The following is a 19,788-nucleotide window of genomic DNA, read 5'->3' on the forward strand; positions in this document are numbered from 1 at the left end:
AACTGTACCTTGTGCCGTGTAAGAGCTGCTTGATGGTCCATTATGCTTATCTCAGAAGTAGTTTGTAATTCACTGAGGAACAGCTTAATCCAGACAGAAAAGGAAAGCAGCAGTTCATCAAATTGCTGGTGTTCGGCGACCACAGACTGAAGGAAGTTAATCCTATGTACAGAAAAGTGTTAATGTTAAAATGCCCCGCATCTGGACAGAAAAAATTAATGACATGTTTCTAATCAGGGGCAAAAGCAATGCTGTCATACATGGCCAGACCAGAACTCTTGACGTTTTCTACTTCTCAAGCCCCATTTCTCTCCCAATTTTCCCCATCTCAGCTGACGTCTTCACCATCCACCCAGATGATTCTACGGGTCAGTCTTCATCCCCTTGTCTTTACTACCACGTCTGATCTGTGTTGATCTTGCCAGCACCCCGTCACGGTATGTTCTGTGCTCTTCTCTCCATTTCTACACCCTGGCCTAAATCTCTTCATCTCTTGCCTCTACCAGCCTCCCACACCAGCCTCCTTCCTGCCACCATGGCCTCCCTACTATCCACTTTGTAGGTAACAACCAGAAATTATCTTAATATAATCAGAACATCCCTGCCAAGCTTAAACATGGGGGCAATTTCCTGTTGCATACAAGAAGGCAAAACTCCAAGGCTCCTTACTGTGGTCTGCAAGGGATCCCAGGTAATCAACTTCTCTGACCTCATGTGATACAGCACTGCCCCATGCTTCACTCATCTCTGTTTCCTCAGTATCCCAGCTCATTACTGTCTAAGAGCCTCTGCCCTTTTTTGCTCCCTCTGCCTGTACGCTTTGTCCCCAAAGTACCGCGAACATGCTTTGTACACAGTATTCAGATCTTAATCTGATGTCAAGTCCCCTGAGAGGCTTTGCTTGGCCACCCAATCTACAGCCCCTCCCATGTCATCCTATTTTGTTGTCTTCATATTACTGAACACCACTTGAAATGGTCTTGTTCATTCTTTTGATTAATGATCTATTTATCTTCCCCCTCACCCAATAAGACATAGGTCTTGCTTTGCTTACTGCTATAAACTCAGTACCTAGAAAAGTACCTGGGATAGGATCAGGGATCAATCATTGCTTGTGTAATGAATGAATTAGGTCAACAAACAATAGGCGATCTGACTTCAGAGCCCAAGGCTGGCATTAAGGATAACCTTAGGACTTCCATAATGGTACAGTGGATAAGAATTTGCCTGCCAATGCGGGGGACATGCTTTTGATCCCTGGTCCGAGATAATTCCATCTGCTGTGAAGCAACTAAATCTGTGCACCACAGTTAACTGAGCCTGAGCTCAAGAGCCCAAGAGCCACAATAAGAGAAGCCACCGCAATGAGAAGACTGCACACGGCATCTAGAGAGTAGCCCCAGCTCACTGCAACTAGAGAAAAGCCTTCATGCAGCAAAGAACACCCAGCACAACCAAGATTAGGCAATTAACTAATATTAAAAAAGAATAACACTTTAATAAAATATACTTGTTATGATGGCTCATATCCAAAGTTCAACTCTTTAAATAGACTTTCATGCTTTAATCCTTACAAAATCTTCTACATGTTATCTTTACATGCATAGAGTATATTTTGAATGCTTTCATACATTTGTATCATTTGTAAAATCCTTTTACTTTTCTTCTGGGAGGGCTGGGGAGGGCAGATCCTCCTCTATTTTGTAGAAAGTTACTCATCTTTCAAGAGTTTGGCACCAAAAACCTTCTGTCAGCCTTTCATGAACCCATTCAAATGTCCTTTCTCTTGGCTTCTGCAATATCCTGTGCTCCCCTCCCATTGGGTTTCTTGTTATTCCCACGCTGATCTATAATACTTGCCCTCAGGTTTTACTGATTTTTATGGTTTCAGTGTCTGATAGGTTGTCTCATACTCAACAGGTACGCAATAAACATTTGCTAACTGAATATATGAATGAATAGACAACAGAATAAATACAAGCTCAACAGAGTTAAAGAGCGGAACTCTGTTTACATTGCTAACCTCAGCACATGGAAGAGTGCGCTGCTCATTAAAACTCAGTAAATATTTGCTGAAAAAATAAATTAAAAATGGACTAAAAAGGTTAACTGCTTTTTTCCACATTACATGGGTAATCAATACCAATTTAAGACAAAAACTTGTTTTTTGGCATATTAGAAATATGTAGATGTCAATTGTTAACCATCCAGTCAGTTAAGATTTAATCCATGTTGTCTCCTTTTAATTTGATAATAATAATTTTCCTGTTCTCTATAATACTGGAATGGAATGGGAAAAATACATATCCTCTGTTGAGAAATATCATGTGAGGTAAAATTTTATTTACCATTTTTTTCCTATATATATAAACAACTTGAGCAATAATAATTAAAACATGAGTAATCCTACTCTCTTTAATATCGTTCAACTAATTTGATCATTTGCCTTGATTGCAAGACTAAAATTTTGAATTGAGGGTCATCTGAAATACTAGTTTTAAGCACTTTGATTTATAAATTATGATTAGTTTTCTTCTCTTTATGCTCAAATAATGGGGTTAAGTAAAAGTAAACAAAACTAAGCTTTCTTAATTTATATGCTCACTGTTTTAAAAAAATGAGCAATACTAGAAGTTTGTTTGAACCCCAACCTTTTGCTAATTATCTGGGGCAAATCTCTCCATCTCTCATCCAACTGGTCCAATTGTAGTTTCATCATTTTCACATCATCTTTGGAGGCCACTGAGAAGAGGGATTCCTTTAGCTGCAATAGGTTGCTATAGATGGAAGCCTGGGACACAACTTCATTTCGCAGCACCTGAGAAAAAAAGAATGGATTACAGATTTCATCCTAAGAAGACTGACCAGGAAGGACCACATGACACAGGTAGTTGTCGTCCAAAGGCTTTGTGTTCTTGAAAAATGGAGGTCATTAGGACCAGGCTAAGAAGAGTTTTTATCCCTTGATTTAGAATTGGATCCACTTAACCTCTAATGCAAGGCTTCCCAGGTAGCTCAGGGGTAAAGAATCTATGTGCCAATGCAGGAGACACCAGAGACAAGGGTTCGATCCCCGGGTTGGGAAAAATCCCTTGGAGAAGGATATGGCAACCTACTCCAGCATTCTTGCCTGGAAAATCCCATGGACAGAGGACTACAGTCCATGGGGCCCCAAAGAATCGGACGTGACTCAGCTACTGAGCACACAGCACAACCTCTAATGCAATGTTAAAAATGCTTCTGAAACCCAAATTAGTTTTCCAACAGTCTGAGTTATATTAAGTTAGGCAAATTTAGAAGCTGTAGAATTTCTTTCAGAATAAAGAAACTGAGTAGGTGAAAAGAATCAAAGAATAACTACTGCTGAGGAGAAACAATGCATATCTAACAGTGACAGAGGTGCAAGTCTAGGAACTGGGAACACGGTGAGTCTCTGGGTTTAGAGATGACATTAGGCCAAAGCAGGGAGCTTAAAGGCTCTTCATTTTATTTTCATACAACAGAACAAGAGGCACTATATGGACAGCTGTAGTGTGGCACACAGATGATGCTCTTTCCGCTTTGTAGGGAGGTCACGTGTGCGATAAAAGAAAAATTGCTAAAGGTATCAGAGGAAGGACTGTCTACAGAAGCCAGGAAAGCAGAATCTGAGTATGTTGAAGGACACGAGGCCAGGAGGTTGGAACGTACAAGGAAGGTTCAGACTGGGGCAGGGAGCAGCTTAGTTGACACAGTTCCTGTATGTGGGCCTGCAGCCCCTTTTGTAGGTCTTTAACTTGAATAGACCTGTTTTCCATTTAGAGACACGTAAGAATACATTTTGATATGGGCAGATAATTTTATGAACAGGAGCAATGACTTTCCCTCTTAGATTTCCCCACACTCTAACTGTAAGAAGATAAACACCAGATTGTGGATTGTGGATTACCCAGATAGGACAGTCACCAGAGACTTCTGAACAGGGACTTTTGGGGAGATTAGTGCAGAACTGCTGCCTGCATTAATAAACTGAGTTTAATAAACTAGAAAGGCAAGAGAACCAAGAGCATGGGAAACCCTCAAAGTCAAAGTAGGAGAACATCTGACGTTGGGGGAATAGGACCAGAAGCTACAGACGTGCACTGATGGAATTTTTAGAGGAGAAATTACGAAAAGTAAAAGAATCCATTTTCCTCTTAAGTGTTTTATAAAAGGGGAAGGGAGAAAGTTGGGGTGCAAATCTGTTACACAATAAATCTCTTTGTTGAAGCAATTTTGCTTGTTGAATTTTCTGGCACAGATAGCATCACTTAAAGCAAGTTATTAATCTCCAGAAATCAGTAGCATTGTCTGTAGTTTCCATAATACTGAGAGATTCTTTAAAGTTTAAAAAGTTGGCTTCTTAAAAGATGTAATAAGCTAGAATTCTTTGTCTTTCTATTTCCTGTACTTTGGTTATTCACTTTTTGGTGTCTTGCTTGAAAATAATCACTACTGTGACTTCTTTCTACATTGTATTACTTCTCTCTCTCTCTTTTTTTTTTTAAAACTTATCCCAAACTTATACAAATACAAAAGTATAAAGAATATAGCTATTATCCAACTTCAAAAACTATTCACTGAGGGATTTCCCTGGTTAGGACTCTGTGTTTCCATTGCAGGGGGCCTGAGTTTGATCCCTGGCTGGGGAATTAAGATCCCACATGCAGTTCAGTGCAGCCAAAAAAAAATTACTCACTGAGAATCAACTTTGTTTCATCTATGTTTCCACCCACTTCTCCTTCAACTCCCCTGCCAGATAATTTATATTCAAGTGCCAGACATTATGCTACAGGATTTTCTATTATACTGTGGAAATTGGTCATCACAAAGTTCACCATGACTTTGTCTTTCAGGTCAGGGCTGTTCTTCTCTTCAGGAACACGAAATAAAAACAAGAAGCTAAGTTGGAGACAGGGTTTGGTTCTTGATTTTGTTTTTACAATGCAACCATGACAAACAGCATTTCATTCTCCTCACACTTCCTTGAACTTGCCTGTATTGACTGAAGTTCACTCTCCACCTTGACTCTGTCTGCAGAAATGTCGGCTTCTGGTGAACTGGCTATAGCTTCACACCGCTCTAACCAAGTCAAAAAGGTCGACAGTTCTTTCTCTAACCTATGGAAAGTGGAGATAAGAAACAAAGTCTTGCGAAATTATCATACTTGAAAACTAAACCTTTCTGAAGTCGGGGAGTTCAGTAACTATGATAAATACCACAGTGTTGGTTGATTTTTTCTGGGTGTGAAAGTCCAAAAACCCCTCCTTTTGTATTTGCGTATGAACTTGCTCATGTGCTTATATCTGTGCTGTGTGTAAAGACAGACATGCATCCTTTCCACAACTAGGGGACTTCATCTTATAATGAAGATTGGTGTCTTCCCATGGTAGGCACATGAGTTGAGTAGTTTTACGTGTGGGATGATTGCTTTCATCCCTCAAAGTTCAGAATTTTCCACTAAAGAGTAGCTATTGATACCCTGGCTGCCAACGGGAGAAGGAAGGCTGCTCACCTCTGCCAGCGGGCCAGCAGCTTCTCCAGCTCTGTCTGTCTCTCCTTTGCCCGACCCAGCAAACCCTCAAAGCTCCGTTGCACGGTTGCAGCCTCCTGGATGGAGGCGTCTCTGTTGGATACCTTCCGAGCGCTGGCTGACAGGGCAGCCACCGTGCTGGTCAGCGATTCCAGGGCCTGACAGAGATCCTGACGCAAGGGCGAAAGAGTGCAATAAAGTCCCAGCATCAAGGAAGGAGACCCATATTTTCCCTTGAGACCAGTTATCACCAAACATTTCCCCAATGTCACAATAAACAGTTGTGGTACTAAAAAATGTCTCTGTGTGTAATTTACAGCAAGACAGAGTGACAATTACTTCATAAATGCAGAAGTCAAAGATGAGATTGGAAACTATTCCCCAAATAAGAAATTGTCCCGTCTATTGGGATAATTTTAACTTTCCCTTAAGGATTTAGGTAAGATGTGAAAACTGTTATTCATGATACAGCACAAGTATTTAAAAACACTATTCCTGCTTTACTAAGAGGTACATGCAACATGCTGTAATTTTCTTTAAAAATATCTATGGGAAGTTATGACTGACATAGCTGACGTCAAGAATCCATGATAACAACAATTAAGGTAACTGAGAATGTGGCAGATGTGTTATGCACATTACGTACGTTAACTCATTTACTCTTCAGAAGAACCCTAAGAGGTATGCTCTTTCATTAGCCCCATTTTATAGGTCAAAACGTCAAGACAGAGAAAAACAACTTGGTTTAGGAAATCCAAATGGTTAAAAAAAAAAAATGCATTATTCTCTCTGGTACTCCAACTGTTAATTTAGTTATCTATTAAAACAATTCCATCAAATCCGATTTTCCTACTTTTCCTCATTTGGGGGTTATTTCTTAAGAAATTGTATAAGTAACAAAATAATGTACTTCTTACCATAAAAATTCAAATGATATAAATTCCACTTGCCATTCCAGCTGTGTTTTTGTCAACTGTTTGTTATTACTGCATCCCCTTCTCTGCGTTTACATATATGTTTTCATGCATGCACACATGATAAGGACTGTATGTATACATAAATGTGCTACACATATATACACACATATATATATTTGTTGGACATGAATTTGAGCAATGTCTGGGAGACAGTGAAGGACAGAAGAGCCTGGGGTGCTGCAGTCCATGAGGTCACAAAGAGTCAGACGTACTTAGCGACTGAACAACAGCAGCATATTTTTTGTGTTAACGAGCACGCTTCTTGCGAATATTTCTTTGCCATGTCCCCTTGCTTTGCTCCGTCCTCTAAATTCTGCCAGAAGCATCTGTTGCTTTGCGACATATCTCACAGTGGGGGGATTCCCCGGTGGCTCAGACCATAAAGAATGCCTGCAATGCAGGAGACCTGGGTTTGATCCCTGGGTCGGGAAGATTCCCCTGGAGAAGGAAATGGCAACCCACTCCAGTATTCTTGCCTGGGAAATCCCATGAATGGAGGAGCCTGGGAGGCTATAGCCCATGGGGTTGCAAAGAGTCAGACACGACTGAGCGACTTCACGTTCACAGTGATTACCAGTTCAGGGACCAGACCAAAAAAGCTAGCCATTGAGGAAAAGATCAGTGAGTACATAGTCTTTGCACATCTGAGTGTATTGGGTTAAAATCTGAAATCTGCTATGCAAATATATGCATATTTTCCTGTACATTTCATTTTTTATAATGTTGGCAAGAGGTAACAGGATTTATTAAAGCTATAAATCTGAAAAAGCTACATGTTTTAATTATGAGAAAAATATATCTTAAATGACTACTTTTTAACAAACATTTTTAATGAAAACTTATTTGTATAGTTATATTTCTTGTAGTATATGAAGTGAATATATTTGATCATATTATTTCTCAAGTAATATACAGTTTTTTTTCAAATTTAACTGTCATAGAAATATTTACTGTTTTCTTTTCAAACAGGAATCATCACATTTCTGAGCAGACAAATAAGAAGAAATGTTGAAACATGCTATTACCATATGTTCTTGGAGAACTTTGTATGTTTCTGTAGCTGAAGAACATATTTTAACTGGATCAGCAAGTTTATCTTCAAATTCAGACACAGACTGCTGGATCTAAAACATTGGTAAAATATGAAAATATGGTGGGGAAGACATACTTCAAGGCAGAAAAGGTTGCTGGGGAAACAGCATGCTTATCTTTTGGGGATAAATTTCAATGTGATGATAAAATAAATTAAAAAAAAACAACCCAAATCAATGTATCCCACTATTTGAAAGAAATCTAATTAAGCCATAAGATCTTTCTGAACACAATATATAATGACATTTTTATATTCTCCCCAAAAAGGTTACATACAAATTATACACTCAAGCATCACTGACAACTTGGTAAGGAACTGGCAAATTGTGTCTTTTTCCCTCATTCCATTATTTCTGGGTGATTTATAAAATGCAATGTGAAATAGGTAACTTTAGCATGCATGGGCCAATTCTTACCTTTTTAAGATTCTCTTCAAACTTCTGCTGCTGAGATAAATGTCCCAGGATTATTCCTTGCAGACTCTGTGCATGCTCTCGGAGCTCTTCCCAGTATCTTCTTATTTGTGTTAACTTGGCTTTGATGCGAGCAGATTCTCCAGTGGTAACAAACTGAGCAAAAGACTGAGCTTCTTCTTCTAGTCCTGTAATGCTGCTGATCTTACTTTCTATTTCCTTAATCATGACCTAATATTTAAAACAAGAAAAATGACAAGGTAGGCTGAGCAAGCTTGCCTTCCTGAAATGATACAATCATCTGCAGAGAGAAAATCAGCAGAATTTTCCTTAACTGGCATTGCAACATATTTGCGCCATTGTAGAGCAGCTACAAACACACACCATGGGTTCCCTGACCTAGTTTGGAAAGGATAGGCAGACAAAGTCGGAAAGACACACGCTGACAGTGGGCGCGCTCTCTGGCTGGAGAGTAAGGAGAAACACCCACCCTGATTGAAGTGAAAGCAGCAGGAATGTGTCCCAGGAACTCTTACTGTCTGTTTGAAGATTCAGAAAGTTCTTTTCTTATTCTGTGAGTTGAGAATTTTGACCAATTGGCCTGGGAAGCAGTATGTTCCCAAACTCATAGGAATGCTAACATTGACATACACTTAATTTTCCTAGAATGTAGTTTAGTTTTTCATATTTTACCAAGCTAAAAAATTTTTCTGCTTCTGCTTCAACCCAGTCTTTTAAAGTTTACCAACTAATCTTTATGCCAATAATGTCCAAATTCGGAATATATTAGGGTCACCTGGCCCCATCCTCAGGGACTCAGACTCACTGGGTCTAAGGTGAGGCCCACTTTGCAGCTGTACAACTTCTGGGGTGATACACTGCTGCTGACCCAGGGAATCCACTCTGGGAATCACTGCTTTATTCACTAGCTAGGGACTTGACAGTCAAGAACCTACAGACTATGATTTCTGTTTGGGGCAGGAGGACATTTTATCTATTAGCCAATACAGAAAGAGTACTGAGAATTGCGAAAGAACTCAGTGTGTGTATGTGTGTGTGTGTGTTGGGGACAGAAGTTTCTTATAAACATAGATGTTTACTTATGTATAAGAGAAAAACTATTTCTCTGAGGAAAAATCCAAATAATTCAATCAAAATAAAGCCAAATAATTTGACAAGTTTCAACCCAAATAATTTAAATAGAAAATACTGTTATCCCAGAAAAATATATGACTTCTGTCCAGGTGAAGCAACAGAGTAAGAATAACTTCTGTCTAGAGAAGACAGTCAGAAATAACTGGCATCAGATTAGTGCCAGGGATACATCATTTATTTGTTTGTATTTTTATGTTTGTGACTAAAGTGATATAGCTAATGGACGCTTGTTGTTTGAGCATTGATACAATCTTTGTTTTGCTGTCTTTTAAGATGATTTTTCTGGAAAAGTTACTCAAAAATTCAACAAATATACTTTGAATTTTTTATGTGCTAATAGTTGTAGTAGGCTCTTCCAACACCTTAGTGAAATAATCTTAGTAAAGATCAAAATTTTTGGTTTTCAGCATAACACATGCCATTAACAAATTCATAGATGCTAACTATATAATAATGCTGCTGGGTTGTGGCAGAAAAAATTCCAGTCCAAGAAGAGAAGATGGAAGATGAACCCACTGAATGTTCTTATAATTTTAGAGTTATCAATTAGGAATGAATAAGAAATTAGTCAATCTGGAACAGCATGTAATAAAGAACAAAAATGAGATTATAGGTATCTTCATGGTAACATGCAAATGCATTATTAATTTTAATCCTAAAACTGTTTTAAAGTGAAAATACTATGACAAGTGTTAACATATTTTGAATATTTCCTATAAGCCAGTCTTCTGTTTGGAAATAGAGCATGAACTTACGATTCCACTGTACAATGAATTCAACTCTATCTTTGCTTATTTCTAGCAAATATATTTTTTCCTGTTATTCGTATTCATTTTTAGATAGTTTTCAAAGTGCCATATCAGAATATTAAAATGTATTTCTAGCTTGATAGCATGGCAATCCACAAATGAATGCTTATACACTTTAAAATACATGATTATTTTGTTTCTTAAAGAGTAACAATGTGATACTTTTGATTACTGATGTATTTCAGAAGTTGTGGAATTAAGGTTTCAAAAATAGAAAAGTGAATTTAGAGAAAGGATAAACTAGTTAAAAGGGTTTATGTCAAAGTTTTTTGAAAGAAAAATTTTGAGATGAAACTATTTAAATGGACTATTGTTTGTTTTCTTAGAATTTAGTGGAAATGATTAAATGGCATCTTTACAAACAGTTTTAAAAATTAAACATATTTCTTGGATATTCTTTAATGGCTGGGTATCTGTTTTTCCTGGTGTATCACGCAGGACATAAGCTAGACTGCAGACACCAAACTCCGTATGCCCTTGACTGCAGAAGGTGTTTGACAGGCAGTCTGTCCAGCATGTAATCTTAGCTAAACCATATTGCACCTCCCACCATGCACATGGCAATGACTTCTTCTGAGTCATAATGTGAAACGTTCCCTCACCTTGTTATTCATTTTACTATATTTAATCGAATGAAATGGCAGAGGGTTTTCCCATTCCAAAAAAATGAGCTGAGACAGAAAAAGAAGTGGCTGGAGTTTGAAAATGTGTTGTGTAAAAATAGCACAAAAGAAAGAGAAATGAACACTCAGAATTCATTTCTTTCAGCTCATTTTTTTTTTGGTACGCTATTTGAATGAAGTGGATGATGATAGCTTATACACGTGGTTATCTGAGAACTGTGGGACAGCATTCAGATCATCTTGGTCCATGCCCCCAAAGGCGTCATAAATGCCAGCGTTAAAGCAATGGAATCTGATTGCTTCACCTAAAGAAAGCAATTTCTTGAACCCTTCTTTGTGGTTGGTGAGGGTAAATGCTACCAATACTTAAGCTAGACATTTAGACTTGTTCTTACGTAGTAAGGTTGTAGATGATGAATATATTTCATGGCATATAAACCCATCAACAGGGGACTCTAATGGCGCTAATTCAAAATCAAGGAAAAGAATAATGTAACCATAAAAACATTTTAATGATATTGCACACAAGAATGACTTTGAATGCATAAGTCAGTCAGTATTAATACATAATTCCATCTATTAAGCATTGCCCAGTATCAGTCAAGACCTCTTAGCTCAGCATTTTGTGTAAATTTAATTTTAACAGAGTCACATAGCAATGAAAGATTTGTCCTGGGGTCAGATAGCATTTGATGAAACATAAGAAAGGTGCTCTTAAAAGCTAGAGATGGATTATAAATGTAACTTGTGAGCAGGTCACCTTAATTTGGTTGATTTGTGTATCCATGGCAGATGATGACGTCTCCAAGGCATTGAGTTCTTTTTCTTTCTCAGTTATCCAGACGGACAGGGTCTCAAAGTTAGTGCCAAAATGATCCCACTTGTTTTTCACCATTTCCATGGTTTTAATACTAAAATTAACCAAATTAAGTAAATAAAATGCAGTATTTTAATAGAGAAAAATACATCTCCTTTCAAATCACCAAGTGAAAGGATAGTGAAGACATCTGTGACCACATCGAAGCTGAAACTATTAGAACAGGGGAAAAAATGCACCTTTGATGTGAATTAGTCAGTCCTCAAGTCTTCCTGTCTCCTCTGAGAATGAGGTAGCACTACTCTGTATTACGAACGGAACTGTGCTTTGAAGAAAATACTGCTGGGTTCAAACGGTTTGAATCCAGGTATAATCTAGTTAAACACTGCATGTGACAAGCAGTTGCCAAGGCTTATGTTAGTAAACTGCCCGCCTTGATTACAGAGCACGTAACGTTTTTAACAGTCCCACTTTTGTCAATATGGTCCTTTTGCTCTTAGAGGAGAGATGTTTAGTGATGCTTTATACTCAAAGATCTTTCTAAAATACATCTCTATGAATCAAGATAGAGCTTGTAGTCTGAATCTCATGCTGTCATGCAGGAACTGTTTCTATTATTAGAGTGAAGCCTGCAATCTACTATCTATCACAATTTCAGCTATTCTTAGAGTCTGGATGATCTTGATTCCAAAAGACTTTATAAATTCTTGTACATGAGCACCCTAACTGCTTTTAGACAACTTGGGCTTTATTTGTAATAAATCTAGTGAATAAAATTCCAGCTATAGGTTCCCAGTTTATATTAATTATGTATATATAACCATGTGGTAATTATACATATCTAAGCAAGAGATTATGGCTTTCAGTTTAGAAAAAGACTAGAATAAGAGGATATCATTCAACTATTAAGTCCTTGGGTTAAAAAAAAGAATTTCCCTGTTTACCAAAAGGCACTTGAAGACATCAGGAAAATACAATGGCATCAGTGATTGTCAAATTCAATAATATTGCAATCTCAAATGTATACCCTGGATATACCTATGTTCTCATCAGCACAGGTAATGCAAGTTATATATATTGCAACTTTTTAATGAAATACAGATTCAAAAGGATATTTCTAATATAGATAGATGTAGCTTCCTTTCTAATAAACTGTTTTACTATTTCTACCCAATAGATAATATTTAAAGTTTTAAGTCACAATTTGTTTTAAGTAAATTATTTAACAAATTTTAAAGTTTAGATAAATGTAAAATATTAAGATATTCATAGTATTAAAAACAAATTTTGCATTTTAAAGCCCATCTTAGAAATTATGCCCTATACCTTAAAAACAATATGTGTTGGTGATATGCCACTAAATAACCTTTCAAGTAGAACTGTTAAGCCATATTATTTTGGTTATTGGCCATATGTTTATCCCCTCCAAATTTGTGTGTGTGTCTGTTTTGTACATAACAGGATACCACAGGCCAAACTATAATTTCTTTTAGATATTTAAACATTAAATCTTTAAAAATAAAATATATTTTTGAAGTTAATTTTTGGAAATCGCATACAATCAGTGACAATTTGAATATTGAGGCACTGTAAGTAAACTCTGTGAGCTTCTTGGAGTTGGAGATGCTTGGTCTATGTGTTTAGACCTAGAATCTACACAACCAAAAATCTACCCTTCCCTCTAACTTGTGAGAGCAGAATAACACAGTAAAAAAAATTATTTTAAATATTGGTTCTTTTTTGAGATTCTCCTTTCCAGTGTATGAAGGCCACTTGAATTTTATAGATATGGCTTTCTCATGAACAGAATCAGTTTACAATGCAAAAACCACGTCCCTCACTTATAGATGCTGGATTCTCTATTGCCGATGCTTTCTTTTGAACTGCAAGTTGCTTCCTCAAAACATGCTGAAATACACAAACACTTTGATTTTAAAATAATGTTTTGAATACAATATACAGGAAAGAGCGTTATGAAACAATCTCAGAGAAGAAAGTCTAGGACTTGTCAAGCACATACTCTTCTTCAAGGGTGTCTTCTAATTTTTTAACTTGCTCCTTGATTGACTTGGCCTGCTGCTGAAGCAGCTGCTTATTCTTGGGCCCAAGTGGGATCTCTGAAGCTTCCTTCACAAGATTCTCAGCCTGGACTGCAATACCTTCTGTTCGTTTAGAAAACTCCTAAAAAAAGATATTATAATTGTAAAGGCAGCCTCTTCTATTAAACTCTGCCCTCAAATAAACTGAACATACAGTCTCACCAGAATAGATGGAGAGATGAATAGATAGATTCAAACATGTATGAATAATGGCATATGATACTTTCAGCAATAAAACAGACATTTTCATTATGGCCAAAATAGACATTTTGTTAAATTATTTTCTTTTTATATAAGTGAAACCACAACCAGACCTTCATAGTTAGAGAACGACTTTCATATTTATCCAACAATTCCCCAAAAAACGTTGACTCAGTGGTCACCTGGTTTGTGTTTACTGTTTAAAATTCTTAGCTGCATGATAATAATTAACTTGTGCATGCCTATATCAGCTTATTGCAGGCTAGTTAGGCCATGGTCAACAGTGACTGGAGAAGGCAATGGCAACCCACTCCAGTACTCTTGCCTGGAAAATCCCATGGGCGGAGGAGCCTGGTGGGCTGCAGTCCATGGGGTCGCTAAGACTCAGACATGACTTAGCGACTTCACTTTCACTTTTCACTTTCATGCATTGGAGAAGGAAATGGCAACCCACTCCAGTGTTCTTGCCTGGACAATCCCAGGGATGGGGGAGCCTGGTGGGCTGATGTCTATGGGGTCGCACAGAGTTGGACACAACTGAAGCGACTTAGCAGCAGCAGCAGCAGCAGCAGCAACAGTGATTGCTTTTTTTTTTTTCAGTCATAAAGATAACAGACCTCTAGACCACTGCCTATAAGTACTTGTTTGTTTAACTGAAGAATATTTGGTCATTACAGAGTATCATTGATCTTTAAAGAAACATTTTGTTAACTAGCTTTCTGAAAAGAGCTATAAACTGATCTTGATGCTGTTAAATCTTATCTACCATATATCCACATACTACACAAGGGAAAGAAGAAAAATTTTGAACCAGTCAAACCTGAACTAGGATTCTGGATTTGCTAATTACTAGTTGTTTGACTTTGACAAATTATTTTTCAGGCTCTTTTATATAAAATGCAGATAGTAAACTGTTCTCACTAAGGTCACTGTTAGCATTTCACTAGCAACTTCATTTTTAAGTACCTGGCACTCTGACAGGCACCTATTATCATTTTTTTAATGTCCATCACATAAAATTGAGGACAAAACCATTTATGAAGTTCACACACTGATTTTCAGTAATAGTGAACCGCCTTAATTCAAAAATTAACTTAATATATTTGAGGTATCAGTAAATTTTAGTTGTCTCAATTTTGCCAGGTAAATGTATTGAATACTGAATTAGGAAAGGTAATCCCAGAGACAATTTTGAGTAACTTAGCATCTCATTTCTTCTCCTGGATTATATCAGAGAAGGTTTACATTTTGATCATAAACTCCTCTCTCTTAAATAGGTAATGTAAATGATTTTGTAAAATAAAACTTATGATAGCTGCCTTTTCTTACATAGCATCTCTCAGAATTATTACAAAATGCAATATATGATAGTTACTACATAATACTATTGCATCTTCATGTTTGAAAGATTTAACGTCCTCATAGAAATTATCAACATTACTTCAGAGAAGTACCCTGCAATTTGAAAGAATAAAAGATCAGTAAGTACAGCTTCCTTATGACAGAGAGATTTATAATATCCTAAAATACAGTATGTACTATCACAACATTAAATTCTGTGGTTATAAGCATTTATTAAATTATTAAATGCTATCACTATATGTGAACTCAGAGTCATTGCAGATTCAACTGTGAAACTGTGAATAACAGCAGAACCCCATGAATAAAATCAGAAGTGTAAAATAGTGTTTTTTCCTCCTGGTGTTTTTCAGAACCCAGAAAAAAATGGAGAAGGCAGAGTTATGTTTGAAAATGCTTATATACATTCCAAAGAATTGATGCTTTCAACTTGTGGTGCTGAAGACTTTTGAGAGTCCCTTGGACTGCAAGGAGATCAAACCAGTCAATCTTAAAGGAAATCAACTCTGAATATTCATTGGAAGGACTGATGCTGAAGCTGAAGCTTGAATATTTTGGCCACCTGATGCAAAGAGCTAATTCATTGGAAAAGACCATGATGTTGGGAAAGATTGAAGGCAAAAGGAGAAGAGAGTGGCAAAGGATGAGATGGTTAGACAACATCATGAACTCAGTAGACATAAATTTGAGCAAATTCTGGGAGACAGTAAAAGACAGAGGAGACTGGCATGCTGCAGTCCATGGGGTTTCAAAGAGTCAGATAGGACTTAGCAACTGAACAACAACAAAAATACACATTCAATCTAAGAGCATTCTGTGGGAGCTACACATGGGGAAAGCACAGTGCAGAGGAATCCGGAGCACAGAAGGATGCTGATAAAAACCAAGTTAAATAAAACTAGAATACTCTCATAAGGCTTTATCTCTAAATCCCAAGAAGACATGAGTGGTGGCAGGAAGCAGCAGGAGAGAATGGATTCTGACATCAGCTAGGTCTTCAGCCATATAACTCCTAGGTGTTTGAGCCACAAAACTCTGAATTCCCATTTCCTCATCAGTAAAACCTTGTTATGAAGACTAAACACGACATTGCTATAAACACGTGGCAGACAGAAAACCCTCAAGTTCCTCAGTATAGCCACTCAAGGATTACAACAGGTATGAAAGCTGTATTAACAAGTAAACAAAGAAACAGAGAACAATTATTCCAGCTGTCATATGCGTGTGCAGCAGCATATAGAAACAACCAGTAAAGTAGATCAGTTTTAATGAAAATATGATAGTTATATATGAGGTTATGGGCTCTAGACTCAGAGCTCTTGAGCTTGAATCCCAGCCTCACCAATTAGTAATTCCAAGATCTAGGATAAATTCAGTAACAATTTTGTACCCTGTATCTTCTCATTTATACAATGTGATTAATAATGGTACCTATCTCTAAGGACTGTTTTGGTGATTAAAGAAAATGATAGCCATCAACTAATTAGATCAGCAAATAGTAAATGTGACTTGTTCATCTTCTTCTACTAACAGCTAACCCAATTTCCTGTCTTGCTACCATTATCTCTGTCAGGCTTAGAACCTTGGGTATCATCCTCTCTTCTTTCACTCTGTTCCTTTTATATCTGTCCTTATATATCCATTGCCATCCCCATTACCCTAATTCACGTTCCTATTCATGTACACAAGCAATGAATGACTTTATAATTAGAACCCATGACTGCAGACTTATACCCTTTCAAAGTTCTACACCAGATTAAAAACTCATCTCCCTAAAGTACAGCTCTTCTGGTCATGTGACTCTTACAAAACTTTAAGGGTAGAGAGTAATGCTAGAGACCTTCAATAATCTTTGTGATGCAGTGCAAATTTCCTTTAAAACTTCACTTCTCTGTTTGTACTTTACAACAGCGAATTCCCATTTCTCACTCTTTAATACTTCATGGTGTTTCCTGTTACAGGAATGCTGGTTTTCTGCCCCAAACTCTGCTTTTCTGTATCTTCTCTGCCCCTCAAAGTTCAGTTAAAAATATCACTGCCTTCAGAAAGAGGTTTTAGAACTTTCTCCATCTACTAGGAAACTAATAATTTTCCACTTTAATGAAAACTTTCTCTTACATCTTGATGTTTAAATCTTATTTATGTTTTCATTCCCCAGAGTGACTTGACCAATGTATTGAAGAGTGAACCACAAAGAATAAGAATTGACTAAATGAATAATTACAATAATTAATGACATGATGAAGCAGAAACAGCTTTTCATGGGAATTAAGGGTACCAAAGGACTATATGGTCTTGCCAATATACCTTTGTCTGTTCCAATTCTGAAGATAAGCTTTCCAAACTGCTAAAACTCAAGAAGCGCTCATGGCTGGAACCTGTTTGAAAAAGGTATCTGACCACTGTCTCTTTGTTTGTTTCAAATCTCTCCCATTTTCTTAATGTGACCTGAATTTGAAAAAATAACAATATATCATGTTATGAATTATCAGAATGCCTCACAAAATACAGTCACATTTTCATTCATTTGTTAGGCTGTGAACTTCCAGTTAACTCTCAGTTCCACTGTCAAACGACTACACTGACTAAAGATCATCCTTACATCTTCTATAAGAATTTCCCTTCTTGAGTCTCAGTTCACCTACAAAAAGGATATGTGGCCCAGGACTCGAAATTTTCTATCTGCTACAAAGCCCTATGAATCCAAGGATATTACTTAATGTAGGTATGGGACAAAGGAAAGAAACTCTTCAATGTGTCTCAAGAAAATAAAGGATAAAGGGAAGATAGAAGAGAGAAGGGAGAGACAGAAGGAAGGAGGGAGAAAGAAGAGACACGGAAATAGTTGTGGGCAGTCAATAGGTGGAAGTAAAAATCCAAGAACACATTAACTTGTATGTGTTAAGGGCACAACAAATCATAAAGATGTGACTGTTGGACTGTCCAGAAAAGTGAAATTATCCAGCAACAAATTTCTGGATTCAGACAAGAGTGGATTCAAACCCTAGCTTTATTATCGATTTTCAGGGAAGATCCTCAAATTCTCTATTTTTAAGCATCCACTCTTGAAAAATGTGTTAATTACAGTACCCATCTCACAAAGCTGATGCTATGATTAAAAGAGATCACTCATGGAAGTGTTTAACAGAACGTTGGCACATCAGAGGCAGGTAAAATAAATGTTTGCTCCCGCTAGTAGGAGAGGTAACTTATGACCCGGAAGTTAATGCAGCCTATAATGTAACTTCCGGTCTCCTACCTGGATGCGGCGCTCCTGTTTCTCCCGACTGTGCTCCACACTGTCCAGGGTGCTCTCCAGCTTCTGCAGCTCCTCTTGGACTCGCCCAGGCAGCCCACCTTCTCCCTTCTGAGCCTGCGTGATCTGTTGTTGCACGTCCTTCTTCTTCGCATTGATTCTCTTTGTCTTTTGCTGGAACCATTTGTTCAACAGATGGATAGAAATGTTAACTCTCTTAAGCAACTAAGTAGGGACATAAACACCCACGCTATAATGGAGGTAAAGAAAGGTAAAATCTCCTGAGCAGGAACCTAAACTGCATTTTAAACGTAAGATGGATAGTTAAGATGGTAATGAAGGCTCTGTGATAGTCAAAGATGGGCATTATTTATAAATATTTTATATTTTTTAATGGGAAACAACATAATTAATTTGGCCTGAGTGTTTTGTGTGCAGATTTAGATAACATGTAATATTTCGTGCAATACCCCAGATGGAATCTGGCAAAACTATTCATTTGACATAATTCTCCTTGAAGAACTATATTCTGCCTAAAAACACAAAGCCCCAATTCCAATTTTTAAAAATCAATCATGTTCTACAAATGCTAATATGAAGAGATTTAAGCCCAAGGTATATTCAGTATTATTAATATGCTAAGATATCTGAGGAAAGATGTGTTTTAAAATAAATATTTTATTGAGGTATGATGTACAAAAATGGTACACAGATCTCAAAATACAACTTTGAATTTTCACAGAGTAAACACACCATATAACCAAGCAGTTGGTTCAAGAAATGAAGAGTTTTAATATTAACATATTACTGTGAATATCTATAATTTCATATTTCTCTGATTTAAAGTAAACTGAAACCCAAACAACACTTTCACCAGAGATTGAGAACAATATGGCACTAAGCACTTTTTTGAAGTCTAAAGGCTGCTCTTTTACAACTACTTCAATGCAACTTCCATTTCGATATATTGTTACACAGACAACTACTTAACATTTTCCTATACATTAAGTTAGCTAAAATTCTGCCATTAGATTAATTTGAATCATACTTTCACTTCTGTTGAATTTGACAAGTAAAGCTGATTAAAATTGTTAAATATCAATACATGTACCAGAGCTTCTTTAGCTTCAGTTTTAATCCTTTGTGGGAGCACACTCTTTAGAAAGGACTGGTACTTCATGTTAGTTATAATTTCCCAAAGCAGGATGTATTCAAAGTTGTAAACTGAAGATCAAAGATTGTAACATAATAAGTAGTCATCTCAAATATGAGACAGTTTGTTTATGCTTTCCTTCTCTATTAAGAAAAGGATAATTTAGTGTTTTATGAAAGTTTTCATAGCTAAATCAATTTTCCTTCCACAATATTCCTTGAGCATTTTGGTATCATCAAATCACACTGGCTAAGAATTTTTCTTGCAAGATATTCTGAAATAT

General features: G+C 37.0%; 1 protein-coding gene across 13 annotated transcripts in view; it reads right to left on the reverse strand.

The window, feature by feature from the left end:
* The window catches only part of SYNE1 (spectrin repeat containing nuclear envelope protein 1), a 496,771-nt gene that overhangs the window by 290,548 nt on the left and 186,435 nt on the right, over positions 1 to 19,788 (reverse strand). For all 13 annotated transcript variants that reach the window (XM_027551881.1, XM_027551880.1, XM_027551874.1 and 10 more), the window contains 10 exons: positions 18,356 to 18,526; positions 17,404 to 17,544; positions 13,458 to 13,618; positions 11,381 to 11,531; positions 8,037 to 8,264; positions 7,554 to 7,652; positions 5,534 to 5,721; positions 5,015 to 5,138; positions 2,652 to 2,818; positions 9 to 162 (listed from right to left, as the gene is read on the reverse strand). In XM_027551881.1, the coding sequence (XP_027407682.1) occupies positions 9 to 162; positions 2,652 to 2,818; positions 5,015 to 5,138; positions 5,534 to 5,721; positions 7,554 to 7,652; positions 8,037 to 8,264; positions 11,381 to 11,531; positions 13,458 to 13,618; positions 17,404 to 17,544; positions 18,356 to 18,526 (1,584 nt within the window). The remainder of the gene's footprint in view (positions 1 to 8; positions 163 to 2,651; positions 2,819 to 5,014; positions 5,139 to 5,533; positions 5,722 to 7,553; positions 7,653 to 8,036; positions 8,265 to 11,380; positions 11,532 to 13,457; positions 13,619 to 17,403; positions 17,545 to 18,355; positions 18,527 to 19,788) is intronic.

The sequence above is a fragment of the Bos indicus x Bos taurus genome, chromosome 9, assembly GCF_003369695.1.
Source record: "Bos indicus x Bos taurus breed Angus x Brahman F1 hybrid chromosome 9, Bos_hybrid_MaternalHap_v2.0, whole genome shotgun sequence".
NCBI classification, from domain to species: Eukaryota; Metazoa; Chordata; class Mammalia; order Artiodactyla; family Bovidae; genus Bos; species Bos indicus x Bos taurus.